The sequence below is a fragment of the Anser brachyrhynchus genome, assembly GCF_964034855.1.
Source record: "Anser brachyrhynchus genome assembly, chromosome: 5".
Taxonomy (NCBI): domain Eukaryota; kingdom Metazoa; phylum Chordata; class Aves; order Anseriformes; family Anatidae; genus Anser; species Anser brachyrhynchus.
Window position 1 is genome coordinate 47,207,389 of NC_137699.1, and position 27,854 is coordinate 47,235,242.

The window sequence follows — 27,854 nt, forward strand, 5'->3', positions numbered from 1 at the left end:
ATGTGTTTTTCTGTGCCATGTCAAGAGAAACCTCTTTATTTTTCAGAAAGTATATAAAAACATTTATTCTTGTTTCCTTTTGTATAATATCCCAAGCTATCTAGGTTAGTCCAAAGCTGAAAGCAAATGCTGGAGACTTAAAGGAGACTTATGGGAGCACAGTTCTTTTAAGTTATCCTTGAAGTTCATCAAGCTAATCACTGTTATTTTTTATTCAGTAGAAATTTTATATACAGTGACTAACATTGAACAGTTATTTTAAGTAAAGAATATGTTCAAAGTGTAATAGCTAATAAGAGTTTGTTGCTGTTGTTGTGTTGTTTCGTTTATTTATTTATTTTGAAGTCATCAGATACAAACATACCTGTTGGAAATTCTCATTCACTTGCAAATAAACAGCAGGGTGCATTTAGTATTTTATACTTCCATTGTGTTATTAGAGGCTAAGAACACAGAGATTTGCCTCAGGCAAGTTTGTTTAACTACTGACAAATCTGCTGTAATAAAATATGGATGCCCTCTGGAAATTTTAGAGAGGAGTTAGCTTTTCTAGACATACAATATAAAATTATGAGAGAAGATCAAAAGTCAAATGTTTTCCTAAAATGATTCACCTTTGACTTCTTCCTCTATTTGGAATTCTCATTTCCTTATGTTCTCTGACTTCTGCTCTGATAAAGTGAATAACATCTGATTTTCTGTTTGTTACTGTTGAATAAACATCGTATTTTGCCAACAAATGTATATTCAAGACTAATCTAAGAATGGTACATCCATATTTTTAATGGTATATCATAGTCCAACATAAATGCAAAGGAGTTGACGTTTCTAGAGCCAATTCTCTATGTATTTACACCTCAGGAACCTCCATTTAGGAAAAGCGTCACTGAAGCACTGGGCATAAGTCACTGAAAAGTTTGGTCTTTTCTGTCTTTGCTTTAAAAGCTTACTTTAAATTAAATATATTATGGCATCAAAAACTAATGATATCAGAAACTGACCTTATTTCTTTAACGAAACTACCATAATTAATGGAAGATGTATTTTTAGAAGTAACCAATTGAAGATGTCTCTTTACAAGTCAGAGAGTTCTCCATCTGCATGGTTCCAAATTCAGATTCTGAAATTAGACCTAAAAAATAACATTGTAGCCTAATCATGTTTCATGTTTTCTCCTACAGGAAAGTAAAGTTTTTCCTGGGTATTAACAATAGTCTGAAAGTGCCTCATTTTACTGATGTTTAAATTGCTATATATCCTTTGGATGTTAATGGGTTAATTTTAAAAAGTATTTGTCGATAACATTTAAAATGCCTAGAAATGCCAGCAGATTCAAAACAGATATAATCACTATTTTCTGCTTCTGGAACATCAAAGTATGATTTTGATTTAGGTTCATTTCAAATTCAAATAAGTTATTTTTTGTAAATGACAGAATTTCCTGAGATATAAGACATTGTATTTCTCAGTGACCTCATGTAAAGAGATAAAACACTCTCCAGTGTTCTAATGTTTTGGACTGTTGGTCTAATACTAAGTGCAAAATATCATGTAGGAGGTCCACAATTCATAGCATACACTGCTTTCATTATTCCTAACTAATGATGAATGAAGATATTTGAGATAAATAACCCTTGTTTTGCATATCTATAGTTATAAATTTTAATCTCCTGGTATATTAACACCTCACTCCTTAGACGATGTAAAGGGTACATCAACATGTGATGGTTTTATTCAGGCGGGCAGCTGAGCTCTCACTCCCCCTCCTCAAAGGAAAAGGGGGAGCAAATACAATGCAAAGGGCTCAAGGGTTGAGATAAGAACAAGCGATCACTTGACAATTATCATGATGGGCAAAACAGACTCAGAGTAGGGAGATCAGTAAAATTTATTGCCCGTTACTAACACGCTACAGCACTGAGAAACAAAGGAGAAAAAAACAAACAAACAAACAAAAAAAAAAACTTCCCCCCATCCACCCTCTTCCACCTCCTCCCACCAAACAGAGTAGGGGAATGGGGGTTAAGGTCAGCCTATAGCTCTTCTCCTCCATCGCTCCTTCTCAGTCACTCTCTTCCTCTGCTTCACGTAGGGTCCCTCCCATGGGATGCCGTCCTTCCTGAACTGATCCTGCACGGGCTTCCCACAGGCAGCAGCTCTTCAAGAAATGCTCCAAATATAGGTCCGTACCACGGGGTCCATCCATCAGGAGCAAATTTCTCCAACATGGGTCCCCCACAGGCGGCAGCTCCTGCCAGGTCACCTGCCTCTGCATGGTCCTCTCTCCACAGGCTACAGGCCTGGCCTAGAATCTGCTCATGCGGGGGTTCTCCACAGGCCACAGCCTCCTTCAGGGCAGATCCACTTGCTCCACCGTGGTCTCCATGGGCTGCAGCATGGAAATCTTCTCCACTGTGGTACACCTGCAGGGGGACATCCTGCTCCACCATGGTCCTCTCCACAGGATGCAGGGGAACTTCAGCTGCAGCACCTGGAGCATCTCCTTCCCTCCTTCTTCACTAACCTTGGTGTCTGCAAAGCTGTTTCTCGCTCCTCTCTCTCCCAGCTGTTGTTGTGCCACAGTTTTTTTGTTTGCTTGTTTTGTTTTATTTTGGGGTTGGTTTTTGTTTGTTTGTTTTTCCCTTACTTAAATATGCTCTCACAGAGGCACAAACAATATCATTTATTGTCTCAGCTCTGTCCAGCAGCGGGCCCCTTATCTAACATGGGACAGCTTCTGGATTCTTCCCACAGAAGCCACCCCTATGGCCCCCCATTACCAAAGCCTTGCCATATAAACCCACTACAAAACAGCATATTCAAGTTCTGCTTTTACTTAAACCCATAAAGAGGTGCATCAAGGATAAGAATATACAAGTGCACTGAGGTACCCAACTATAATTTATTTCATGGCGAATTAGTCACTCAGATGTCTTTGAGGATCTGGGCCTAAACTGGGCCTAAACTCTTATGATACATGAACTTTGTGCTGTCTTTGAAATATATCCTACTCCCCAGCAATATGGGTACATGAAAATTATTCTTCCTGTGCTAGTCAGCACAATCACTACACTGTATGTGCACATGGAACTCTGGAGGAAAAAAAAAAAAAAAAAAAAGTACAGCAGTACAGGAGAGACACAGACATATGGGAAAGAGTCCTAAAAGGGCCATAGAAAATGATGAATGTAGTGGAGAATCTCTCCTATCGGGAAAGGCTAGGAAAGATGGGACTGTTCAGCTTAGGAAAAGAGAAGGCTCAGGGGGATCTCATAAATGTATATATACCTGAAGGGAAGATGCACTGAAGATTGAGCCAGCCTTTTTCTTGTGGTGCCCACTGCCAGGACAAGAGGCAACAGTCACAAACTGGAACACTAGTGGTTCCATCTACATGTCAGGAAGCACTTCTTCACTATAACAGTGATGGAGCCCTGGCACAGGTTGCCCAGAAAGGTTGTGTAATCTCCCTCATAGGAGATTACCTCTCCTATGAAGACAGACTGAGGGAGTTGGGGTTGTTCAGCCTGGAGAAGAGAAGGCTTCAGGGACACCTTATAGTGGCTTTCCAATACCTAAAGGGGGCCTAGAGAAAAACTGAGGAGGGACTTTTCATCATAGTGTAGTTATCATGTAGTGTAGTAGTCTACTACTAGTGTAGTAGTCTAGGGGTAATGGTTTTAAACTGAAAGAAGGTAGACTTAGTTTAGACGTTAGAAAGAAGTTCTTTACTCAGAGGTTGGTGAGGCACTGGAACAGGTTGCCCAGAGAGGCAGTCAATGCCCCATCTCTGGAGGTGTTCAAGGCCAGGTTGGATGGGGTTTTGAGCAATAGAGGTTGTCCCTGCCCATGGCAGGTGTGTTGGAATTATATGATCTTTAAGGTCCTTTCCAACACAAACTCCTCTGTGAGATATTCAAAGCTGTGTGGACATGGTCCTGGGCAAGTGGCTCTAGGTGTTCCTGTTTGAGCAGGGGGGTGGGACCAGAGGTCCAGGGTCCTCCAGAGGTCTCTGCCAATTTCAGCCATTCTGTGATTTTGCGAGTCTGATTTTGGAGAAATTAAAAAAGAAAATCTTGTCTGTGTGTGTACAGGACTTAATACCACCTCTTTTTCTTGGACTGAAATTAACACTTCTGCACCATTGTCTTTGCCACCTAATTCTTAGATTAATATAAAGCTATTGAGCTAGATTGTATCTTAGTATACTCCTCAACGTCCAAGTGTAAGATGACGTAATCAGAGAAGGCTTAATCATTACAAAAAATCAGGATCTTTTTCAACAAATAAGCCTGGTGTCATCCTGGTCTGTCAGAGGCACCCTGAGAGCTGCAGAGAGAAGGTCAGTGGATTTCCTCACAGAGCAAGGCAATAAAAACACACCAGGGGACAGCATACGGTTAACACTTTTCAGATTCAGCTCCAAAATGACCTCTAACATCATCTTAGTGTACTCCAAATCCACTGCACTAATAAATAATAACAAATGTACTTTGCATTCAGAGGAAGTACATTAAAGATAACATCTACTAGCACATTTTGAAGAAACTGAAAACTAAGCCATTTGCCCATATTTTACTGCAAGATCACATATACCTTCATGTAGCAGAGAGCTCTGATATCACCATATGAACCTATTGGCAATGCCTACTAATTCTAAAGTGCCAGCAATTCTGTGTTTCTGAACTGTACATGATTGCAGGTTAAGTTGAAGAATGCCAACAATTCTGTTGGCAAAAAGATCCCATCATTCTGTCAAATTTAAGTAGATAAGTGACGATGTGAAAAACATTGAAATGACAACACTATTTATTTCCTTTTAGAACAAAAGTGCATATATCATCTTTTTTCAGAGCTGAAATGAAACTAAATACAGTGCAGGCCTTTCTTAGGCTTTTTGAAGAAATGAAGCTTACCTGCTGAGGCAAGGGATAACCTAAGTGTATTTCTTTTGTGTTACCAGACAAATATCTCTCTCCAGGTTAAAGGCATTTAGTCTGAGACATATTTATGAGCACCAATATTGCAAAATCCAGAGGCCATTAGATTTGGCAACTCCCTGTTTGCAGTGACCCCAAGCTAAGCATGTCTTGCAGCAACTCATTAGGAAAAAAATACCTCCTGGTGATAGCAGTCCTTCATGGTACACGGAGGAAGGTGGCAAAGACTATGATTCCACAAACCTGATGGTTACTGAATGATCTTTTGAAAGTTAAATAAGCTTTCTTTTCTTCAGCTGACTTTTTATTTTGTCTTCATTAAAGTGAGATGATGTAAGACCAGATGAAGAAAATCATTGCATAAAAGTATTTTGAAATGTATACTTTTTCAGATGATACCCTACTTTGCATCGTTAACCCACACTAGACAGGGGTGACTGCAAAATAAAATGTCATTCTCAATAGTTTCCCATTTATAGTTTTTCTTTTTTCTTTCAGAACTCTATTGTGCTATGGTAACTGCTCATTTCTATTTCACCATATTCTCTGACAGCATCCTTAACTTATAACACTGTTCCCTTATGATTAAAAAAAAAATAAAAATAAATAAAAAAAAATTTAAAGGTAAATTTATGCTGACTCCAGTTTTGCTAATGCATAAGAAGTAAAATAACTTTCTTACAAAGCATGTGGGGTTTTCTCCCCCCCCCCCCCCGAAGTAGCTCTTCCAAAAAATATTATTTTTAGACAGAGTTTTAGATGAGTGCACTTCACTTTCATTTAAAACACCAAATAATGAAGGGATTTGCTACAAGTTGAGAGAATATTAAAAGCTTTTAGTATATCCTTGCAAGAGGCTTCAAACCCATTGGGTATACTACTATGATCACTGTTCACTCAACAGTCACTGTCTTTAGCTCATGAATAACGTAATGCCCTGAAATATTCTCAAGAGCCTCTTTGCATTTCTGGCCGTGAAGTCTACAATACTTATCTTGATGTGTCTCATCTCTCATCTTTTAAGGATCTTAATAAATGTCTTATAGAATCAGGATGAATTGGACTGCTTTCTAAGGAAAGAAAGAAAAAGAAAAGGGAGAAAATGTAATAGCTGATGTGATAAGTATCAATTTCTTGATATGTTAAATTTGTTTGCATTAATAGTGCAGGGGCTTGAAGGCATGAAGTATGAAAGACAAGAATGTTTGGTTTGAGATATCAGACACTAGGAAAGAAATAGAGTAAATTGCCATTCATCTGGTACTGAACTGACTGCAGCAATGAAGTATTTGACTGTGTTGTCATCGCTGTTTGCAAAAATAAAGAAATAAATAAAACAATTGGCCAGAATACCTTAGGAGTCATCATTATAATGATGATCTGAGACCAAATTCAATACCATATTTAAATGCTTAACAGTTAACTTGTATCAGTACTGAAGTTTTTAATTCTTCATCTCACATGATGAAACCCAGAGCCTAAAGTTAGTTTCTAAAAAACAAGGCTAATCTCCTGTAAAGCACATCACATGTAAATTCAGAATTTGCTCTCACTTTCATCTATACTAATAGAACAGGATAGGTACCTATCAAGGGCAATTAAGTCCCCTAGGATCTGAAACACAATATGGAAGCACATATTCCTCTTTACTGAATGCAGGGGATATGCAGATGGATGGGGAATATCAGGTAAATGTTACATACAACATGTCTGGACCTGGAACTCCGTATGTATGCATGAAGGAATTTTTGTCGACTTGCTGCTGTTCTGAGCTGTCTTACCTATAAACACTAAAGCTAAGTAAAAAAAATAAAAAAAAATAAAAATAAAAAAAAAACTTCCTGGCAGAAAATACCACAGCAAAAAATCACTTATATCCTGCAATCCTTCAAGCTGAAGATACTAACTTGTGCTTTAGGAAAAGGTATTGCATTGGCATAGCACTTAGCAGCAGCTGATAGAAGCAATGTAAATTTTTCATGGCTGAGGAGGTAAGAGGCAATTCAGATCTTACCCTGTGGTAGAAGGTGGGTCAGCAAAATAATGATGACATTCAATGATGAAAACTATTTTTCAATCTACATTTTGTCATTCTCTCTGGAGAAACTGTAAAGTTTTATTATTTTTTTTTTGTCAGTTTAAAACAGAAGAATGAAAATTTAAATAATAATAATAAATAAATAAATCAGCCTACATGTTTTAGAATCAAAGAATCATTTAGGTTGGAAAAGACCCTGGAGATCACCAAGTCATCACCTAACACTGGCAAAGTCCTCCACTAAAGCATGTCCCTCAGTTCCACATCCTCACGCCTCTTAAATACATCCGGGGATGGTGACACTACCTCTTCCCTGGGTACCCCATTCCAATGTCTAACCAGTCTTTCCTTGAAGAAATTTTCCCTGACAACTATTCTAACCACCATCACCATCACACACGGTGCAACTTTTGGCTGTTTTCTCATGTCCTAGCTTTTAGTGAAAACTTAACTTTTTTGTCAAGGTGGGATAGGGGAAAGGAGAGGAGGAAGGAGAGTGGAATCAAATCCTACTACCATCACCCAATAGTTTTTCAGCTGTAGGCAGATTTATCAGATTTTTTTTTTAAACAGAACTATCATTAATAACATTCTTAGAATTCACTTTATTAAAAAAAAAAAGTGAATTTAAAAAAAAAATTAATCTTTTTTTACTTTGACAAAATCTGAAGTCTCACAGCCTTCTGCATGTAAAAATCTCAGTCTTCTACTCGTTAATAAGAATCATTTCAAACTTCAGACAAAGTGATAATGTATTACAGTATACAGAATGGCATGGCAGTATTTAACAGTAAAAGTGAAGTTCTTCATTTATTCTTAGTTCAATCAAAATTGAAAATGTATTCTTATTTCAAGAAAAATATCTCGGGTACATAAAACAAACAAACAAGCAAACATATTAATATGTGAACCAATATGAACTTTTTGTATTTTAATATTGATCTGCTGTTCTCATGTCTTTTTTCTTTTTTTAATATTCTCCCAGCCCAATTAAGAATGTTGGATAAACCAAAACATGCATAATAGTCCACTGCTTTTTCTTTTACCTTATATTGATGCTTTGTCAGAATATTGAGAGGTCATATATATTTACAACAAATAAGAACGTCCAATGTGGTTGTTATATAATGCAATGGCAATAACCATCCACTGAAGTAATAAATTCAAATAAATATTTCATTCTGAGATCAAGATATATTAATAAGGATTTTTTTAGATTAAATTCTCTGCCCCAGTTAGCTTAATAACCAGTTCAAATTTATACTAACTACAGCAAAAAATGTTCCATTTATACTTCTGCAAATTCATGAACATTTATGCTTCAGGAATTTTTTAGAAAATCAGATCACGCTAATAAGTAAGACACCATTCCTTGGTTTAGCCAGTTATGGTCTAGTTTCTCCAACAAATGTTCATAATAACCTAATTCCCTTCAGAAGATAATATCACAATCATTTCATCTTCCTTCATATAGGTTTTTCTCTAAGGAATACTATGTTTGCCTTTCACATAAAACACATGCTTCCTATAATCAAATACTGTGATGACAATTACTAAAAATATATAACTCATCTTAAAAAAAATTGAATATAGCAAAATATTGTATCAACATTATAAAGCATTCATATTTCCATCACCATTTTCAGCTACAATCTATATGCAAATGCTCCTTGCTTATAATGACTGTGTAATAGTTACAAGGCCCTTTAATATATTTGTTATTTTTGAATCATTATGATTGCAGAATCACTATAAAATTATCTATGGTAGTCTATGGTAGTGGGAAATATGCTTCCAAATCTTATTATAAATTGCTTTATGAATATATATATTAGTCACTATATTTGTTTTATTTTTAAAGTGATACTATCTACATTAAAATAAATCTAAAACAGACTTTTATCTAAATTTCTCTAGAACTTAGTAATGCTATAAACAGCTGCAAACAGAACTGTGATTGATTGAGTTTGGAGGAGGATCAGTTCACTTCAGCTAGTACAGTCCATGAAATATCATCAGTTGGCTCATTTTATCATCTTGTGTGTGTTTACACTACAGCCTTAATAGCACTTTATGCTATTGTTTACAGCCTGATGTTTGTCTACTGGTAGGCCTTGTGACAGTATTTTCACACATTGCTATTCATCAAGCCCAGAGGAGGATAAATGCCAAAAACAACAGCAACAAATTTGCCACTGGTAAGACAGTAGACAAGTGTTTACACAAATGGAGAAACAACAAAAGAAGAACAGGTATGCTTGTACTGACTCAATTCATCTGTCAGTAATATTGTCAGTGAAACAGAAACAAAACCATTACTCTTTAGACATGAGGCACACATAAATGAACACTACTGAAAAGACTCTCTGTTCCTTTTTGACATAGTTTAAAACTTACACATTTTCTTAACTACTTCTAGACTAGAATTACTGTAGTATGAAGTGCTTTGTCTCTGTTTACATATTCTTTGTGTAGCTGAGCACACCCAAATAGCCCCTCAGCAGACAGTCTGAGTCTATGCAGATAGAAATGGCATGAGGAAATGGCCAATGGTAGGGAGGTACATCTAATTTCATGTGGGAATTCTCCAGAAGTCACACCTTTACAGACTGTATCCAGAGAAGACAATTTCTTTTGACTTTGTGAAAGTGACCTGATGATTTTCTGACTGGAAGTACAGAAAACAGTTCCAGTACCACTAATGCACCCCCCAAAACTGCAGAAGTTTGGTTTAGCTACTTAGCTGTAAGTTAGAGGAACTAATCAAAATATTTTTGTTCTCCTCAAGACACCAAGGAGTTGTCCCTACATATGAGAAAGGGGTAAAGATACAGTGCTAGGAAAATAAAACTCTTTTTCATCACTTTCGACATCTTTTCTTCCCCAACAGTATTTGAATCACAGATTCTGTGATTATACAGTAGTAAAGTAAAAGAAAAAAAAATATATATATATATATATATAAACCCAGAGTATCTTGAATACTTTCCATTGTTCCTCTTCATCTCTTAAGGAACATGGTAGAATGGAAGAAAGTTTAAGGCAGAATAAAGACAATCAAAAAACTAACTAAATAAGAGATGATTTCCCAGTAAACCCAACCCAGGTGCAGCACCTTACACTTGGACTTGTTGATCCTCATTAGGGTCACATGGGTCCACTTCTCAATCCTGTCCAGGTCCTTTTGGATGGCATCCCTTCCTTCTGTTGTACTGACTGCACTACTCAGCTTGGTATCATCTGCAAACTTGCTGAGGGTGCTCTCGATCCCATTGTCTATATCATTGATAAAGATACTAAACAGTACCGATCCCAGGACAGACCCTTGAGGGACACCACTCTTCACTGGCCTCCACCTTGACACAGAGCCATTGACCACAAATCTCTGGGTGTGACCTTCAAGCCAATTCCTTATCCACTGAACAGTGCACCCTTCAAACCCATATTTCTCCAATTAGGAGACCAGGATGTCATGTGGGACCCTGTCAAAGACCTTGCAGAAGTCCAGATAGATTACAACAATAGGTCTTCCTTTGTCAACTGATGCAGTCACTCCATCATAGAAAGCCACCGGATTGGTCAGGCACGATTTACCCTTGGTGAAGCCATGCTGGCTGTCTCAGATCACATCTTTGTCTCACATGTACCTTAACATTGCTTCCAGAAGGATGGGTTCATGATCTTCCAAGACACAGGGGTGAGGCTCACCAGACTCTTGCTTCCCAGGTCTTCTCTTCTACCCTTCTTAAATATGGAAGTGATAAGTATGTAATTTAGAGCTAGTCCAATTCCCAGTTATCTATGTCTCAGTTTAGAGAGCTCTAAAATAATTTTCAACGGAAAAACAGAACACTGAATCTTCAGTTAACAAGTCTCTCAGAGAAGCATTCTGAACGTTTTACAGTGATTCAGCTGCTAGACTTTCTCTGTTCATTATAGAGAAACACAAGTACCTTAAACAACCTTTGTTTTAGAGGTATGATTCATGATTTTGAGTAGCAGTGAGATAGAGAATTCATATCCACTCGTTAAAAAGGAGTATACTAAAATAGATCTCTTCAGATACATCAAACAGTAAAAGGGTATTTCCATAATGAAATAAAACTGTAAATTCTTATCCTTCAAAAACTTTGCATTTTGTTGGTTGCTTGTTTTTCCCCGAACTCTTAAAAGTCGAGAATGTGACTCAGGGCATACAGAACTTCATGTATAATAAAATTAAAATAAATAGACTCAAAGGATTTTTGTGTTTTTGTTGTTGTTTTGTTTGTTAAGAGAGAATAAAGTAAGAAAGTTTTTATAGTGAAAGACATCAAAGACAATAGAATGTTGCAGTTTGCTGATATAGTTAAACTTGTAAGAGATTAAGGTCCTGTGTAGGATATCCATCCTTCACAGTTACTGTAGAAATTATTGTAGTCTTTGACATGATGGAAGTAAGCAAAAAGGGTGAGGCAATGGGCCTGTCTCTAATTCTAGTAGTTTATGTATCTTATTTCAAGTATCAAAGTTATTTAAAACGTTTTTTAAAAGATTTAATATTCCATTAATAACAGGAATAAACAGTAATACTTCCATTTCAGTCTAATAATTGTGGCTGATTTAAAATATAATGTTTTTAATTCTATGGATTCTATATCTAGAGGAGTTTTTCCTTTAACATACAAAAATTCAGAAAAGCTTTCTAGTGGGAATGTTACTGAAGATAACAAATTAGAATACTGACTATCTAGCACTAAGAAAAAGTGGTTTAATAAATAACGTTTCGTTGTTAGATGAAATCTAGGTGAAATATAACAAGCCATGTTCACATTTAATTTATGTCTTAAAAATATTTCTGGTTTTAATAGACTCAATGGATTATAAAACTTATTGCTTTGCTCTTATCAAGCTAATCCTGAACGTCTAAGGAAAGGCTTATTTGCAGAGTTCTTTGGTACTGTTCACACACTTCACTTCAGCCTCTTAGCAGCCTGGGCCCCAATTTTCTGCATTGCTTCAGATAACAAGAATGTGCTTATGAAATTCTGTGCTTCTAACAGAAGTACATAGTTGGCCATAGTTGCACTTTTTTCCAACTCCTTTGCTCTTTATATCATAACCATAGCAATTACTTTGACACAGACTCTAAAAAAAAAAAAAAAAAAAAAAAAGAGAGAGCATTTATGATTTCATTGCACTCTTTACAAGTTACATTTATGTTGTGAAAAACAAAAAGAACACTGTTAAGTTGTGGAGATAAACACAAACCAATACATTAACAGTTGGTGGGAAAGCCTCACTAGACAAAAGAGGCTGTGATGATTAAGGTTGTGAAGGGCCTGAAATCTCTGAATCCCCTGTGCAAGCTGATCCACATCATCTGAATTTAAAATGTAGCTCCTCTGTTTCACTGGAATCTCTTTTTACCACACATCTAGAAGTAATGACAAGGAACTGACAATACCAGGTAACGTGGAAAGTTAGCTTGATTTCAGATGTTCATCTTTCATGCTTACTCCTTTTACATTCTTGATGCTTTACATCCTTTACCTATCACACCTGGTAGTGCTCTATAGCCTGGTGGAAGTCTGAAGAAAGAAATGCCTTTTTGCATAACCAGATTAACTCTTCTTCTAATTCTTGTCCCAAGACTACAGCTGTCTCACTACAGTTATTCTTTTCTACCAACTGACATTGGAAGTGGAACAAAAGCCTGACAGAAGAAGAAATGGGAAATTAGCCTTTCTTTTTATTTCCCTGTAAGTACTAAAAATGTCCTTACCTCTGGCTCTGGAAGGGTGCTTTCCTCTGCTTTTCTTTGGAACAGAAGAGTTACCAAAAAGCAGACAACTTTATTCACAAAATAGGAAAATATTGCCAATGAATTTGTATCAAAGCCGAAAGTGTTAATAAAATATCGTATGTGCTTAAACTTCTTAAAGATGTTGTCTTACCTTCTACTAGCTATCTTGCAGGAGCAAAGTTAGCTTTTCCAAAGTGAAACCTGTCTATGTACCACTATGGATTTCATCGGAAGAGATGACCGTGAAATGTATTGTTATTTAATGTATTAAAGTATTACTGTCTTTGGAATACTACTCCACTTTATTGTTATAGAAACTGATTAAGGCAGTACGAAAATATACATTTTTTAGACAGTACATAAATATTAAAAACAGAAACAATTATCTAGAAAGACACTCACCTGACAAGACTCCAACAACAAACAATTGCATTATTGTGCATTCTCTTCCTTTTTATCTGCTATAATCCTAATGTGTTGTTCTTGGTTTTTCTGTTTGTTTTTGTTTCTTTGTTTTTTATTTCCCTGAGTTATGTTTTCAGCTGTTCCTTTTTAGACAGTATCATATAGTAAGATCGTAGCAGAATAGTCACCTGGGTCTATCAGATTTGGCAAGAGGTTGTTGACTGCCTTGAGGATGGCAGGTGTTATTTTTCGGTCTAATTGGAGCACAGCCGTGAAAGAGAGCTGTATCTACTCATAGACTGCTAAGATCCTCTCTGTCTTAGATGATGACGACTAAGGCTTAAGACAGATGTTGACTGAGTAAACAGCTGCAGGATTTGAAGACATTAAAGTTTCCCATTACTTTGTTAGATCTCCTGTCTATTCCTCTTCAGAGCTTGTTGTAAGAAAATGTGTGTGATCTCTCTGTTTAAAATCAGTTGTGATAGATTTTAATTGATAATTTGAATTAACTGGCTGAGCTAACATCCAACAGTCAAGACATGAGGAACTTCTGGAGGCATTTTCTACATCTCTTCCATCGATACAGAGAAGTCATCTTTATCTTCTGACATATGCTTTAACTAGAAGATCAATCCCACCATTGCCAGGGCTTTCTGAAGAGCTTTTGGAGAAGACAACTGGAAATCTAGTATGATAGTTAAGACACACCTTTACAAGTGAGAAAGAATAAATTGAACCTCCTTAATCTGAGTCTCTGCATCTCAGCCCCTTTAACACAGAAAAGAAAACTCATGCACCAGGCCTGGGGTTCTACACTCCACCTTAAGACAGAAACACCTAAAGGTGAGGTACACAGCAGCTGAATTTTAACTGCTTAGTCCTAGCTTTTAATATCTTTTTTTTTCTTTTTTTTCTTTTTTTTTTCCCACTAAAGTTCATGGATATTCCTAGAGAATGAAATGGAAAAAAAGGTATTAAGAGGAAATGTACACAAAGTTGCAGACATTTAAACACATAACCTCCTTAGCTGAAGTTGTGTCCTATTGGCTACAGATGGCATTTCCAAGTGTTAAATGATTACTCAGAACTACCTTAAGTCATCACAGTCATTTATGTCTGTGCCATAAAGGTGGAGATTTTTAAATAATAAATTACTAAAACTCCCTAAAACCACATTACCACCTCCATGTTGAAGATTTAGTCACTGGTTTTCTCCAAGGACTCTAGCCACTGAACAAAGATAGTGTCAGGGTAGTGTACAAGTTTTCAATTAACTCATTCTCCTACAAAAAGCTTAATTTGGTGTTTCTTCCATAACACATATAAAATGGAGTAAAGTGCACTACCCAACAAGCTTCACCTCTGCAGACCGTGGTACTTTGATTTCTCAAAAAAATTCCCTTTTCAGTGGACTGTTTGAAAAGTATATCTGTTCTGTCACTGTAATACAAATGGAAAAAAAAAATCATACTAAATATTGAAAAAAACACTATTAGAAAAAGATCATCCTCCTTTTTTTGGCAAGTTTAAGATCTAAAACAGAAAGACAATTGTAGGTAAAGAGATGAGATAAGAGCCCATGATGGCTTGTGCCTGTTCTTAGCTGATCTGACCTATCTGTTTTCAACCTTCAGTTCTGTGAATTAACCTGTAAGCTACCTTAAATCTTAAATCTCTGGTCATGGCATTCAAGAGAAAAAAATGTTCAAGAAGGAACAAAAATATGTATGTCTGGCAAGTACATACTTTACTGATTCCTACAGAGTCTCACATTTTTAAAGTACAATATATATAGTAGGGTATATAAAATCCTATAGATCTCTCAGATTCCTAAAACAAAATTTCAGTCTTGTAAGACAGTTATTCACGTACAGCAAACTGAAGGATTCAATTAATCCTAGTAAATCTAAAGTCAGATAGGTACTCCAGGATCACAATCATAACAAGATTTAGTCTCCTAAAAGGGGAATTTAGTTTCCTAAATCCAGGGTCCTGGATCTGCCACCTAGCCAGTAGAAATGCTTTGGTTTGTGATCTTCAAGGCTCCCAGCACCTTCAGATTTGACTTCTGCATGTTTAAAATGTGCCTCAGTTATGAGATGACTGGATAGTGCTCACCTAAGCACTCTTACCTTGTTCCCTTTTCTCTGGCCTCCGATAGTTACATACTAAACAGGCATGATCTATTTGAACAAGCAGAATCACAGGTGACAGAGCAAGTAAAGAATGTTGACTGACCCTAGCATCAGTGAATCTGTTCATGCCAGCAAACTAGGTTTTCTTAACATGAACCATGAGGAAAAGAGAGATGAAAATTGCCTAGAACTGAGATGGACGAAATTTTGAATGGTGAGTCTTACTTTGCCAAAATGAAATGAGCTTAAGCTATTTTGAAAACACAAATTAGACTGATTCTGTCTCTGAACTTTCCTATATGTGCACACATACCCAGTCAAAACTGAGTATTTCCAATTCTTTAGTCTTGATTCACTGCTAATATATCACCTGAGATGGAAAAGGCAAACATTTTATCCACATGCTGTTCTTGTCTCAGGTAATTTTATGGTCCATTGGTTATTTTCACCCTGCAAGACACCTGATACCAGTATTGGCTGAACTATGAGAAGCTTAAAAATTTCAAGGTGTACTTCTTTCTTATAGGTTTCTGAAAACAATGACTAATGCATAGCAAAACTCTCTTTGGCTTATGTAAGTTCACTAATAAACCAGATGTCCTGTGAATAAGTCCTTAGGGTCTAATATGCAAATATTGATGGTGCTGATAATTACTGGACCCTGGTTTCTATAATTGTTTTTACCTTCATTATCTTCTATTATGTCCCATAAGAAATCCATTTTCCACTATGAAATCTGATACACACAATGCAGTACATATCAAGGGTTTAATGGCCTGCCTTTCAATAAATTGAATTTAATCTCTTTTATGATTCTTAGGAAGGACCAGAAGATAATAAGACCAGGGCAATAGAACGTTCAATGATCATTTTCATCACTGAAACCTAATACAGAGGCTAATTGGTCCCTTGAAGCATGTCTACTTACTCTATGATGTATGCACAAGGTATCCCATCATAAATATTCTCATAGTGGTTTCTGAGCTGCAGGATTAAGAGAAACACTGCCTTAAATATGTAATTAAAAAAATAATAATAATAATACAGAATATCAGTAGCAAAGCTCTCTTCAAATTCTGTGGAGTCCAGCTGCAAAGTGACGGTATTCAAATACACAGATTAATTCTCAAATGAGTGATTTGAAATAGGAAGAAAGTAAATTACTATGCTTTGCAAAGTAAAATTCTACTATTGCAAGAACATTCCCTGTTCTTTCAAACATTTTTGTCTCTTGGTCATTTTCTAATTTTTTTCTGAGCTGCTAAAATTTTGATCTAATCCAACCATTTCTCTCCACACCCTTTTTGTCCAGTATACTGTCTTTGCAGAGATGAAATGATTATGCACAAGTAATTGAAAATAATTTACAGCTCTGACTTTGGCCTTATAGTGTAAGTCTGCTGCCACCTATAGATTAATTGCAATATTTGCAAGCAGATGCAATGTATGATTTGGAAAAAAATATAAAAATAAATAAATAAAATTTGCAAGGATATCAGTACTACATAATATAGGGACATTCTGACATTCTGCTGCAGAAAAGATTAGTGGCTGTATGCGCTACTGAAAATACTGTACAAAGTGTTGTCAGTTTTCAGGTTGATAAATGAATCTGTCTACCATCCACCAGTTCATGTCAAATGTAGGTGCCACTAAGTAGTGCCAGTGATAATGTGCAATGGGCAAAGAGTAAATAAAAACAGAGAGAAGGGAGAGGGATTTAGGGAGAGATGTTTTAGGGATGTGATTTTTGTTAGATCTCTCAAACACAGCAAGTTAACATTAAGGGTTATCCACCATACATAGATTATTAACCAGAAAGAGCAAAGGAGGACTAGGCAGAATAGGAAATGTGGTAAAAAAGGGAACATGCCAGATCCTTCTTCATCTTCCTCTAGCATTCCTTTTTTATATCAAGACTTCAAATGCATCACAGGACTTCTATTAATAAATATTTCTTTTAGCTATTTGCTATATATCGTGTCTATTCCGTATCTGGATACAAATAGGGTAGGATCACAGTATCACAGTATCACAGATTTCTAGGTTGGAAGAGACCTCAAGATCATCGAGTCCAACCTCCGACCTAACACTAAGTACTCCACTAAACCATATCGCTAAGCTCTACATCTAAACGTCTTTTAAAGACCTCCAGGGATGGTGACTCCACCACCTCCCTGGGCAGCCCATTCCAATGCTTAATAACCCTTTCGGTAAAGAAGTACTTCCTAACATCCAACCTAAAACTCCCCTGTCACAACTTTCGCCCATTCCCCCTCGTCCTGTCACCAGGCACGTAGGAGAACAGACCAACACCCACCTCTTTACAGCCTCCTTTAAGGTAACTGTAGAGAGCGATAAGGTCGCCCCTGAGCCTCCTCTTCTCCAGGCTGAACAAGCCCAGCTCCCTCAGCCGCTCCTCGTATGACAACTTTTAAAAAATAAACACAACATGCAGAACTTCCACTATTTCTGTGAGATGCCCACATCCTTCTTTTGATCCTCTAAAGTACTACATTAACAACAGTTAAAGGCAAAAAATGAAGCTCCTGACTAACCACTCCAGAATCCTCTGTTTGAAGCAGTTAGGAGATAACATCATATTAATTTCTGCTAACTTAGGTGTAAAACTAAGTAAAATCATGCTCTATGGTTGTTTTGAGATTGGTAAAACATCAATGAAGTTTACAGGTAAAATGTCTGACTTTAATCTAGGATCATTTGAAAAATGATATGTGTGATTTCTTTATATTATTATTTTATTATTCTGAAAGAAATAGAAAAGAGAAAAAAAAGAATCAGCATAGTAAGAGACATCATCCTAAACATAAATCTATGTCAAGTTGAGTATATATATGGATTCAGTGAGGTAATATTTACCAAAATTAGTGACTGCAGATTGATTAGAATATATCAGGTACTGGGAAAAGGCACATTAAGGTCAACAGTTTCTAGAGATGCATTCATATAACACATCCATGTGATAATAAATGACGATTTTTAGTAAATGATAACTAGAAAAATATTTGGAATTATCAAAACAAACAAACAAAAACCAACAACCTTGCTTCCCAGTCTTGGAGTGCTGATATTTTAAGAATAAAACTTTATAAGGAGACTCCTTGGAAGCAGTTATTATTGCTTCAAGGAAACACCTTTGTGCAAATTCCCTTAAAAAGTTCTCTGAGCAATCCCCTTAATTTTGTTCAGTCAGCTGGGGTAACCTCACTATTACAAGCTAGAACCAATACAAAATTTATTCTAGTTGATACAAAAACAAATAATTAGAGATTAATAATGTGAGCTCTTGCTATAGATGTTACCACCTGGTATGTACTGGAATAAGCTTTAACAATTGGATTAAATTCTTAAAAACATGATAACGATTTAAGAGCATGGTTGCTGTAGGCTACTTTATTTCACTCCAGATGTGCTACTACCAGTTCTTTTCAAGGTCCTATAATATTAAGAGCTGAGAAAAATAGAGCACTAGCCCAAATGTAAATCATTTTAGTGCTGAAGAAGTTTCATCCTCCTTAATTCATTTTCATTGCATGAAAATGACTCATACTCAGCACAGTGGCTTGTCTTTTTTTGTGACAACCAATTTTCCTTTTTTTGAGTCAATTATTTCCCTTGAATAATAAATATGGACTAAGGGTTAATAGCTGTATTGGAACAGAGCACCTGAGACAATTGGTTCCCATGACAACCAAACTCACTTATTAATAATTTTAACTTATTTTCCCCTTCTATTACAAATGAATGTATTAGATATGAGAGATGCTTAAAATGCCTTACATACAATTCCTGCAGCCAAGCCTTTCAGATGGGACATCATGGATTTCATACATAATCAATGATTTCTATCATCTAAAAATTAATATAGAGAACTGCCAAACAAGTGCTACCCAGAGTCTCTTTAGGGAGCTCACTTTGATACCACACTTACTTTGGATTCTGAAGGTGCTGATAAGACAGAGAAGCCTTGCAAGATCTTGTATATTTTGGGAATCTATTATATTTGTAGGTAAGAATACAAGTTCTAGTTATTTTGCTTGTGGAGATAATCTGATAATCTGAAAAATCTTAAAATTCTCCATTCACACACTTTTCCATCAACCTCTTACTTTGAGACTGCCACCAGGCACTAAATGTGCAAATTGCACTCTTTGAGGTACCCAGGAGAAATTCTGAACCTACACACCAGAGCCACTCAGAGCTGGACCAGATCATACCCACACCTGATCTGTCTCCCACTTGCTTCCTCTTTCCCCTGGCAGGGCTAACATATTCAAGACCCAACATTTTTTGTTTTGGGGAACAAACTTTTTTGCTGCAGGTACCTCAGATCAGGGGCAAAGATACAACTATTTCTGCTTTTAGATTCTGTAATGATCTCAGATTTTAGAATATGTTCCTAACTTCCATGCGCAGTATTTATGCCACCCATTCAGAAAAGATAGCAAGAAATCACAGTTAAAGGGGAAGAATATCCTCCTATAATAACATATGAAGGAACCAAGAGGATGAGGACGCACTGTTCTCTACCTGCATACTTTTTGACCCCACTCTCCTTCTCACTCATCTGTCGCACATGCACGAAGATAACAGGGCTCGGGCTGGAAAACAAAGTGCTACCCGATATGCTTGAATTTCCCCCATCTTAGCATGGCTTTCTATGGTGGAAGCAACTTGACTGTACTCATCTGCCACTGGCCCTTTGATCTGCTGCTAGGAGAAGAGGGAATGAGACAGAAACTGTGAATTTCTCCCACATCTCTCCTCTACTCCCTCCCATTTCCCTGTAGCCAGAGCTAGAATGTCACTGCTCTGAGCACTGAATTCCCCTGGATAGTGAATATTCAAACCAGGCCATGCTGCAGTGTATGCAGTATATGCAAATATTGCCAAAGCATCTAGCAAGAGAGAGCCCCTTGGGCACTTGTCAGAGGTGGATCAAACCCACCCAGTGTAGCATTACAGTCTTGCCTAAACCAGAGCAGCTGGCTATAACTTCTGCCTTTGTGCCAGTGTCTTTCTCATTCCCAAGTCTGCCATGCACATCCAGAGGTTGCTGAGGTAAGAGCATGTCTCCACAGAAGCTAGCAAAATGGGAACTTGACCTCAACCGCGGATTTTTCAGCAATGCAATAAAATACTATGGTGAGGTAAAACGCATTACCTTTTAAAGAATGAGGTATAAGAGTGAGTGAAACAGCAACAGCTCTGCAGGGCTCCCCCTTGATTGTGTTCCACTGTGCAGAGGTTGCCCTTAAGCAGTGCAAACATGAGAAACATTGGAAAAGAGGGAAAGCATCTGATATTTGCTTCAAAGTGGCAGGGAATAGGCATGACGTAATTGTGAGTGGCAGTATTGGAAGCTGCATTTGACATTATTCACCCTGCTACCGGAAACACTGACTGTCAAGGGAGACCTGTAGATTCAGCTTTATAGAGGTATGACTGTAGTGATTCTTTCTGCTGAAAGATAATCACAAGCAATGCCTGCTTTCAGAGATGGGTAGATGAGAAACACACAGCATAGCTGTCCCCCTTTAACAGTGTTGAGGCCTTACCAAACTAGCAACTTTCTACTATGACAGAAGTTAGAGAGCAACAACACAGAAAATTCCCAAAAGCACCAAAACATTTCTTGAAATACACTGTGAATCTGGCAGAATTTAGTAAAAAAGGAAAAACCAATCTGCATACAGCCAGCCTCATGGCTCCCTTCACCATGTAAGTAACTTTCTCTCCTGCTCCCACATCTGACTCACACTCATAAATTCTCTAGTGCTGTCATAAGTCAAAGATTTTTTTTTCTCTTTTTTAAATAACAGGTCTGTATGCAACAGCAAAGATGCTGTTGCTGACACAATTATAGTATTAATTTCAGTGAAAATGTTTGCCAGTATTTTCTATATGATAAATTAGCATAATTGATTCTCCTATTTTCTGCCTTCTAAATCCTTGCATTTATACCACCTGTTCTCACCAGAGCTTATTCTGGCCCTGATACTGAGAGGAAGGCTCCTCAGGCTAACTCACTCACTTAAATATATGTTTGCATAAGTTAAAAAATCTATGTATGTTGAGCTTCTTATGGGACTGAAGCCATTATTTTTACTACAAAATCTGATATTAACATATATGCTTCATCTTTCTACTTTGTTATTTCTATGCAAGCTCTCTGAATGTTCCCCCTGAATAAAATAATTAAATAGATAAGTAAAAAGATTAATAATAATCATAAACTATATAGCTAATGGGCACAGTTTAGCTGGACATGTTTGGTGACCCTTACCTGCTTTTGTTCAGACATCAACAGTAAAACAGTCAATCATTACTTGTACTAGATATCCACCATCAGTGACTGAAAGGTGGCCTTGCAGTGTTAGCAGTAAACTTCTCAGCTAAGGATTTCCTCAAACACAACTCCACAGGAACATTCTGATGTGAACTGCCTTGAGCCATCTTTTTAATGCAAATTAATATGTGAAAGAAGTGAATTATAGTCTACAGCTGAGTGATAATCATATTGCAACTCTTTGAAAGAAGGGCTTTTGGAGACCAAAACACTCATATATATTTTATTCTGAAGAGAGTGTTTTACAGGTTTCAAATTGTAGTGTGTTCAGTCACTTAGTTTTACTGAGTCAGATAAAGTGTTATTGTAGCTACACATTCACATCTACAGAGAAGACTGATTTTCAGGCTTTTAGTTTCACTCTGAATTTTTGTTTCCCTTTTGTTCATTACTGGATTTAAACAGTTTGACTCAAGTTTAGATTTTGGCTTCTAGAAATGTAGGAAATCTTAAAATAATCTGCCACATAAAAGAATAATGAAATGGTATACAAACATTAAGAAGTACTTGGAAAGACTTCAGAGATAAATCTAAGAAAAGGAGGTTCTAAAGTCTTCAGGAGAAAGCTTTGCTACACCAGATGTCTACCAACCCTGTGAATTATATCTTGCGACTTAAACAGAAGAGGGTTAGGCCTGCACTGCAGTTGGACAAGATAAGAAAAAGACTGGGGAAAACGACAGAAAAGAATGGTGTTGATAGCTCATAATGCCACGATCTTTTGCAGTCACTACTGACACCAGGTTGGTCTATTGGATGGGCAAACCTGTCTTTTGGAAGATGTATGAAGTTCACCTCTAGATTTCTAAATTGTATGAGCATTTCACTTCCACATTCTCCTAGTCAAAATCCACATTTCTATAATTATTTTTTTTCTCATTTACATGGCTTTCTATACTATTTTTCTAAACCCTTTGCTAGTACATTTTCAGCTAGAGATACAAGCACAGACTTTCACTATTTTCAAGACATCTACTATAAATCAAAGTCTTGAGGAAAACAATATAATTATATTTTTGTCATTGGGGAGAATTTTTTTTTTAAGGCAAGTTAATTAGTTTTAGACAATATTTTTTTCCACATTAGGCAGTTGGAAAGTGTTATTTAATTAATAACACTGGTTATTTAATCAGAACTCAGGGAATATTCTGATTGACTGTCTTTTGGAGAGATGGTCGTCACAATCAAACCAGATACTCCCTTGGAGTATTTTCTGTACTTTTTGGATTCAGCAATGTTGCCCATTCAGATTCCAATCAAGCTAATTTTTTCCCTGACTGCTGTAATGGTCATTGGAAAGTGCAGGTACCAATAAAGTATCATGTTCTTTATATATTTTTAAAAAGCAAATTTGAAAATTTTAACATCTACATCAACACATGACATTTTTTTCAGTGCACTTCCAATTAGATAAAAGAAACATTTAAGGGCAGAGAGTTTTTCACGGCATAAAGTTGCTTAGGGAAGAAACTCTACAGAAAATCAAACATGTACATGTATTACCCGTTATGGAGACGAGTACTGCACTTAGAAGTATGCTTGGTGAGCAAAGGAATAGGAAGTATTCTATTGGATATCTGCACATGTGCTACATGATTTGTAAAAACATGTGGAGGAAAGAAAGTGAGCTAAGGGTTGATCTGTATTATCAAAACTGAAAGTGTCTTTGTGAAAGACAAATCTGACTTTCAAATACCATACCAGTGCCTTCGGGGATGTTACAGAATAAACTTGCAAGGTTATGGAAGACTTGTATGGTATCTATCTTCTACTGGATGATCTCACAGGAATTAACCTCATACAGATTTATAAGCAAAAGCAAATAAAATAAAACAAAACACACACAAATAAAATAAATAAATAAATAAACCACAAAGCAAAACAACCCAAAACTTACCTAAAATACCATCTCTGGTAGATGAGAAGATCTTAACATAGTAATGGTTTCAAGTGATAAGATTTCCCCCCAGCATGTTAATTTTCCAATATGAAACCAAGTATCTTATACAGAAATAGGAAGAAAAAGAAGTTTGGTTATTTCAGAATAAATTTATTTTCCTGTCTCTACTGGCACATAAAATAGAGAGCAGGGAGTAGTATTTTTCCCAACTGTCCTTAGTCTCTGAAACACTAACCCGTTAGCCATGTAACTTACCATAAATGGATTTCAAAACTGTCTGTTTTGTGAATTATAGCAGTCTTTCAAGTAGTAAGAAGTGAAGTGGCAGCAATTTTCCATGTCTTTAATTTTACTGTCAAAAGTTACATAAGGGCTATGTCCTGGAACTGATGGATTTCAAGCAGAAAAACTTAATTTCTTGTATTAATAGGTGAAAAGAGGGGCTTTACTAGTATAATTTTAATCTAATTATTAGCTCAAGGAAAATTTTTTGCAAACTCAAATTTAACATATACTGCACAATGCTGTTAATAGTCTACATGCTGTCTAGATTGTAGTACAGATAGAATTGTATGTCTTTGAGAAAGATTTGTGTTCTTAAAATAAGAAAAAACGGGGTGAGAGGAGGAGAACAGTTATTTTTAAGCATAGCAGCATTTTATATTCTATGCCAGGGGACGATTTAATTCAGCTTTTTCATCTTTGTTTGCTACTATTGTTACAATGAATGAGTGAACAGAATTAGCAATGCAAGGAGGGGGCTATGTTCCCAAAGCTCTCTAAATGGGAAAAATATTTAAAGAACATAAACCAGGGAAGGATAAAAAATGCTTTGGAAAGAACAAAAGAACTACACAACCTTGTACAGAGTTGCATATGCTATCTCTACAGAGTAGTTTCAGAAGTGTCTTTGATATTTTCCTAAAACAAATCAGATGGCTGCTTTCTGCATACATGACACTCATAAAAAGGTGTCTAGAGAAATAAATAAAGTGAGCACTTCATCTCGAGTCCAAAAAATAAAATTCACACATGATGACAATCAGATGATATTGGACCTTCTTATTCTGTTCATTGAAATTCACATGTAACCAGGAATACAACATAGGCTCCTGACTACTACAAAGGAAATATAGGCTCAAGATAAAAAGAACTTGTGAAGAAAGCAGGAAATCTGAGGTCTTTCCTTGGATGTATTTTCATTGTGATTTTGGGCAACAGGTTCTGAAGATACCACAGAGTTCTTTCCAATTATTTTAACTGGGAGTTACATCAGACAATTCAATTATCTGTGTTTCATGTCCCCATCTGTAAAAGAGAAATATCACTATTATTCTTCCTCTGAAACATGTCTGTTCTTTAGGTTTATATTTGAAACTGTGTCACAGGAATAAATGCCACTTCTGCTGAAGGGATCATATTTCTTGGTTGGAGCCTCATGGAGTCTCCTAAGAACTACTCCTGCCAGTGAAAAGGATCCACCTCTTCCAATAAGCAGTAAATATGGAAAGCCTTGCAGAGATGGATGCATGCTTTAGCATACCATGTGATCGTGTGTAAAGGCTAAAAGTGAACTTATGGCCAAATACACAAGTATTCCTTATTTGTGCTCATACTATTGTGGTTCTGCGCTATTTAAGTCAAAACCACACAATTCCAGACATATCCTTAAATATCAAACTTATCATGCTATAAAATTTTCTGCTTTAATTGTTTACAGTGTCCAGGTCATAGACTGTAGGCTATTCAAAAGCTTTTATCTGTATACTGCTTCTTACAGTGGGGACTCAAACCTGCTTGGAAGCACAGATTTCTACAGCAGCACACATTAAAGAAGAAGAAAAGGAAAAGGAAAGGGAAAGGGAAAGGGAAAGGGAAAGGGAAAGGGAAAGGGAAAGGGAAAGGGAAAGGGAAAGGGAAAGGGAAAGGGAAAGGGAAAGGGAAAGGGAAAGGGAAAGGGAAAGGGAAAGGGAAAGGGATATGAAGATGGATTTTGGAGCAACAGGATTCACATTGTTCTCAAGTGTAATTAAAAAAGAAATCAATGAGAAAAGAAGCTGTGAAGCCTTCATCCACCTTCTTGTAAATGTGAAAGATTCAGCTGCTATATGTACATATTTTGACAACCTGTTAACTCTGTGTATGAATAAATGAAATATTTACCTAACAGTAACAACTATAACAAAAAACCCTCCATGAATTCTCTTGGAAGCCTTCTAGAATCACACAGTAGACATTTTGTTGTGGTTTTGTTTTTATATTCTGCTCACCTCATGTCACATCATCTCCTGAAGAGAAATTTTGAAGGTTATCTTTAAGTGACTTTTTAAATATTTTTGGTATACAAGATGGAGCTAATTTTCCACACCTGATCATAGCTTTTCCTAAAACAGCTGACTTGAAGGCAAGGAATCATCACAGTGCTGGTGATATAAACAGGCAGCAAATTCTAATTATAATATTCTGCTTACGACTAGTCAAAAACATAGACTAGGAACAATGTAATACTATAAAAAACATGTAAACTTTTAATGTGGAAGAAAAATGTCACAAACTGGCATGTGCAGAACTTCTGGTCATGTCCATACTAAGAGACGCTGACCATGACTAAATGATGTGATATTAGAATAATCATGCTGATAGTTGTAATGAGGGAAGTCATTAGCAGCAAAGTGAAGTTGCAGAAAACTAATGTAATCTAACTTCCTTGTACATTCTGTAATCTTTGCTAAATAGTATGATAATGCCATGTCCAATTCATATATCTCTCCTTGCATATTTAAACAGGGTAGACAGTGACACACTGTTCTCTTTTCAAATAAAGCAGCTCAGTGACCTGTCCTAATTTGCATACAAAAGTAAATGTCCAGTTCCTTATGAAAAGGTTATTCTCAGCCACCAATATATTTCCTTCTTGGGAAAAGGAACTCAGCTGAACACTTTCTATATGTTCTCTGCTTACATCTCTTCTGACATTAGTATAATTTTCATTCTGTTATGATGCAGGTAAGTGGCAAAGTTAGGTAATCAATATTCACCAAAACATTCCATCATACCTCCAAACCTGTCTTCCTCATTCAGGCTAATCAGGATGTGGTAGCTCATTTAGGACCATGACCTGCATTTTGCCTGCCTGTATTGGGCCTTCAGGACATTCATGTTTGGTGGAGAGCTGCAGTAAAGTTACCACCAAAATCAAACACTCGTTTGAGAGCTGAAATAGATCCAGGTCAATAACTAATTAAAAGAATACACAGGTTTGCTCCTATAATGAAGTGCTGAAGCATTAATTTCCTGACTGTCTTGTAATTTGATTTCTCATAAGCTGTAATGTCAGTGCCATTAATACCTACACAGAGACATGACAGGTGGCCAGGAGAACTTGTGCAGAGATGCTTTAATGGTCATGCATTACTCTCCGAAAACTATGAGATTAACATTTCTGTTGCAGATACAGGAATGACTAGCCAAGAATGGAATGTCTGTTTATTCTGCTACTGCTCTATAAATCCTATAGAAGGCATCTTTTTCAGCTTAACCAAATATTCATATTTTAAAATCCAAGAGTGCAAAAGACTAATTCCCACCCTCACCCATCTGTGTTTATGGCTAAACATTCCTCAGCTGTTGCAGGTGGAAATCCAGAGACAGTGCACCTCCTCTGCAGCTGTACTGCGCTTATGAGAGAGTGGCACCGTGAGGGTTTCCAGGGATGGTGGTGGCTCCTCTCCAACTTCCCCAGCATCTGGTGTTAGTGTGCCATGGTCTGTCACAGCAGAGGCACAAACCCAGTGTCCCCACAGCATGTAATGGTGGTGGCATACCCATGGCAGGGCTCCCACAGCACTGGTCTCAACTGGGAGACAGGACTCTCATACACTGTTCTGTGTCATCTCAGATGGGATAAATATATAAATATATAAATCCAGATGCTAGGCTTCAATATGACAAGCCTTCAATAACAAAAGCAACTTTCTCAATGGAAATGGAAGTGCTGGCACAAGACACACTTTCTGTGATCAATGGTTTGCAAGACTCAACCATGCGCCTTAGGTGCATCAAGAGTGAGGCTCTTAGATTGGTAATATTTAGTGTGTGTTACAAAAGCTAATGAATTTTAAATCAGTGTATTTTAAACCATGTTCAAAACTGAAAGTTGCCAGCCACATGGCTTGCATGTCTAATTGAAAAAGTTAGATTCTCACCATGTCTTACAAGGGTCCAGTAGAGTGTCTCTTATTGTAACAGTTCCATGATCGTCATGCTCTAAGGAGTAAA

At 36.7% G+C, this 27,854-nt stretch overlaps 1 protein-coding gene across 17 annotated transcripts in view; it reads right to left on the bottom strand.

Moving 5' to 3' along the window:
- Positions 1 to 27,854, bottom strand: part of LOC308196010 (uncharacterized protein) — a 380,840-nt gene that overhangs the window by 60,755 nt on the left and 292,231 nt on the right. The window contains exons 6-7 of one of the 17 annotated variants that reach the window (XM_080594381.1): positions 16,235 to 16,290; positions 12,113 to 12,776 (exon numbers count right to left, since the gene is read on the bottom strand). The exons of 11 other annotated variants lie outside the window; for them this stretch is intronic. In XM_080594381.1, the coding sequence (XP_080450507.1) occupies positions 12,710 to 12,776; positions 16,235 to 16,290 (123 nt within the window). In that variant the 3' untranslated portion in view covers positions 12,113 to 12,709. 5 more of the 17 variants (XM_080594393.1, XM_080594386.1, XM_080594385.1 and 2 more) reach the window with 5 other exon arrangements.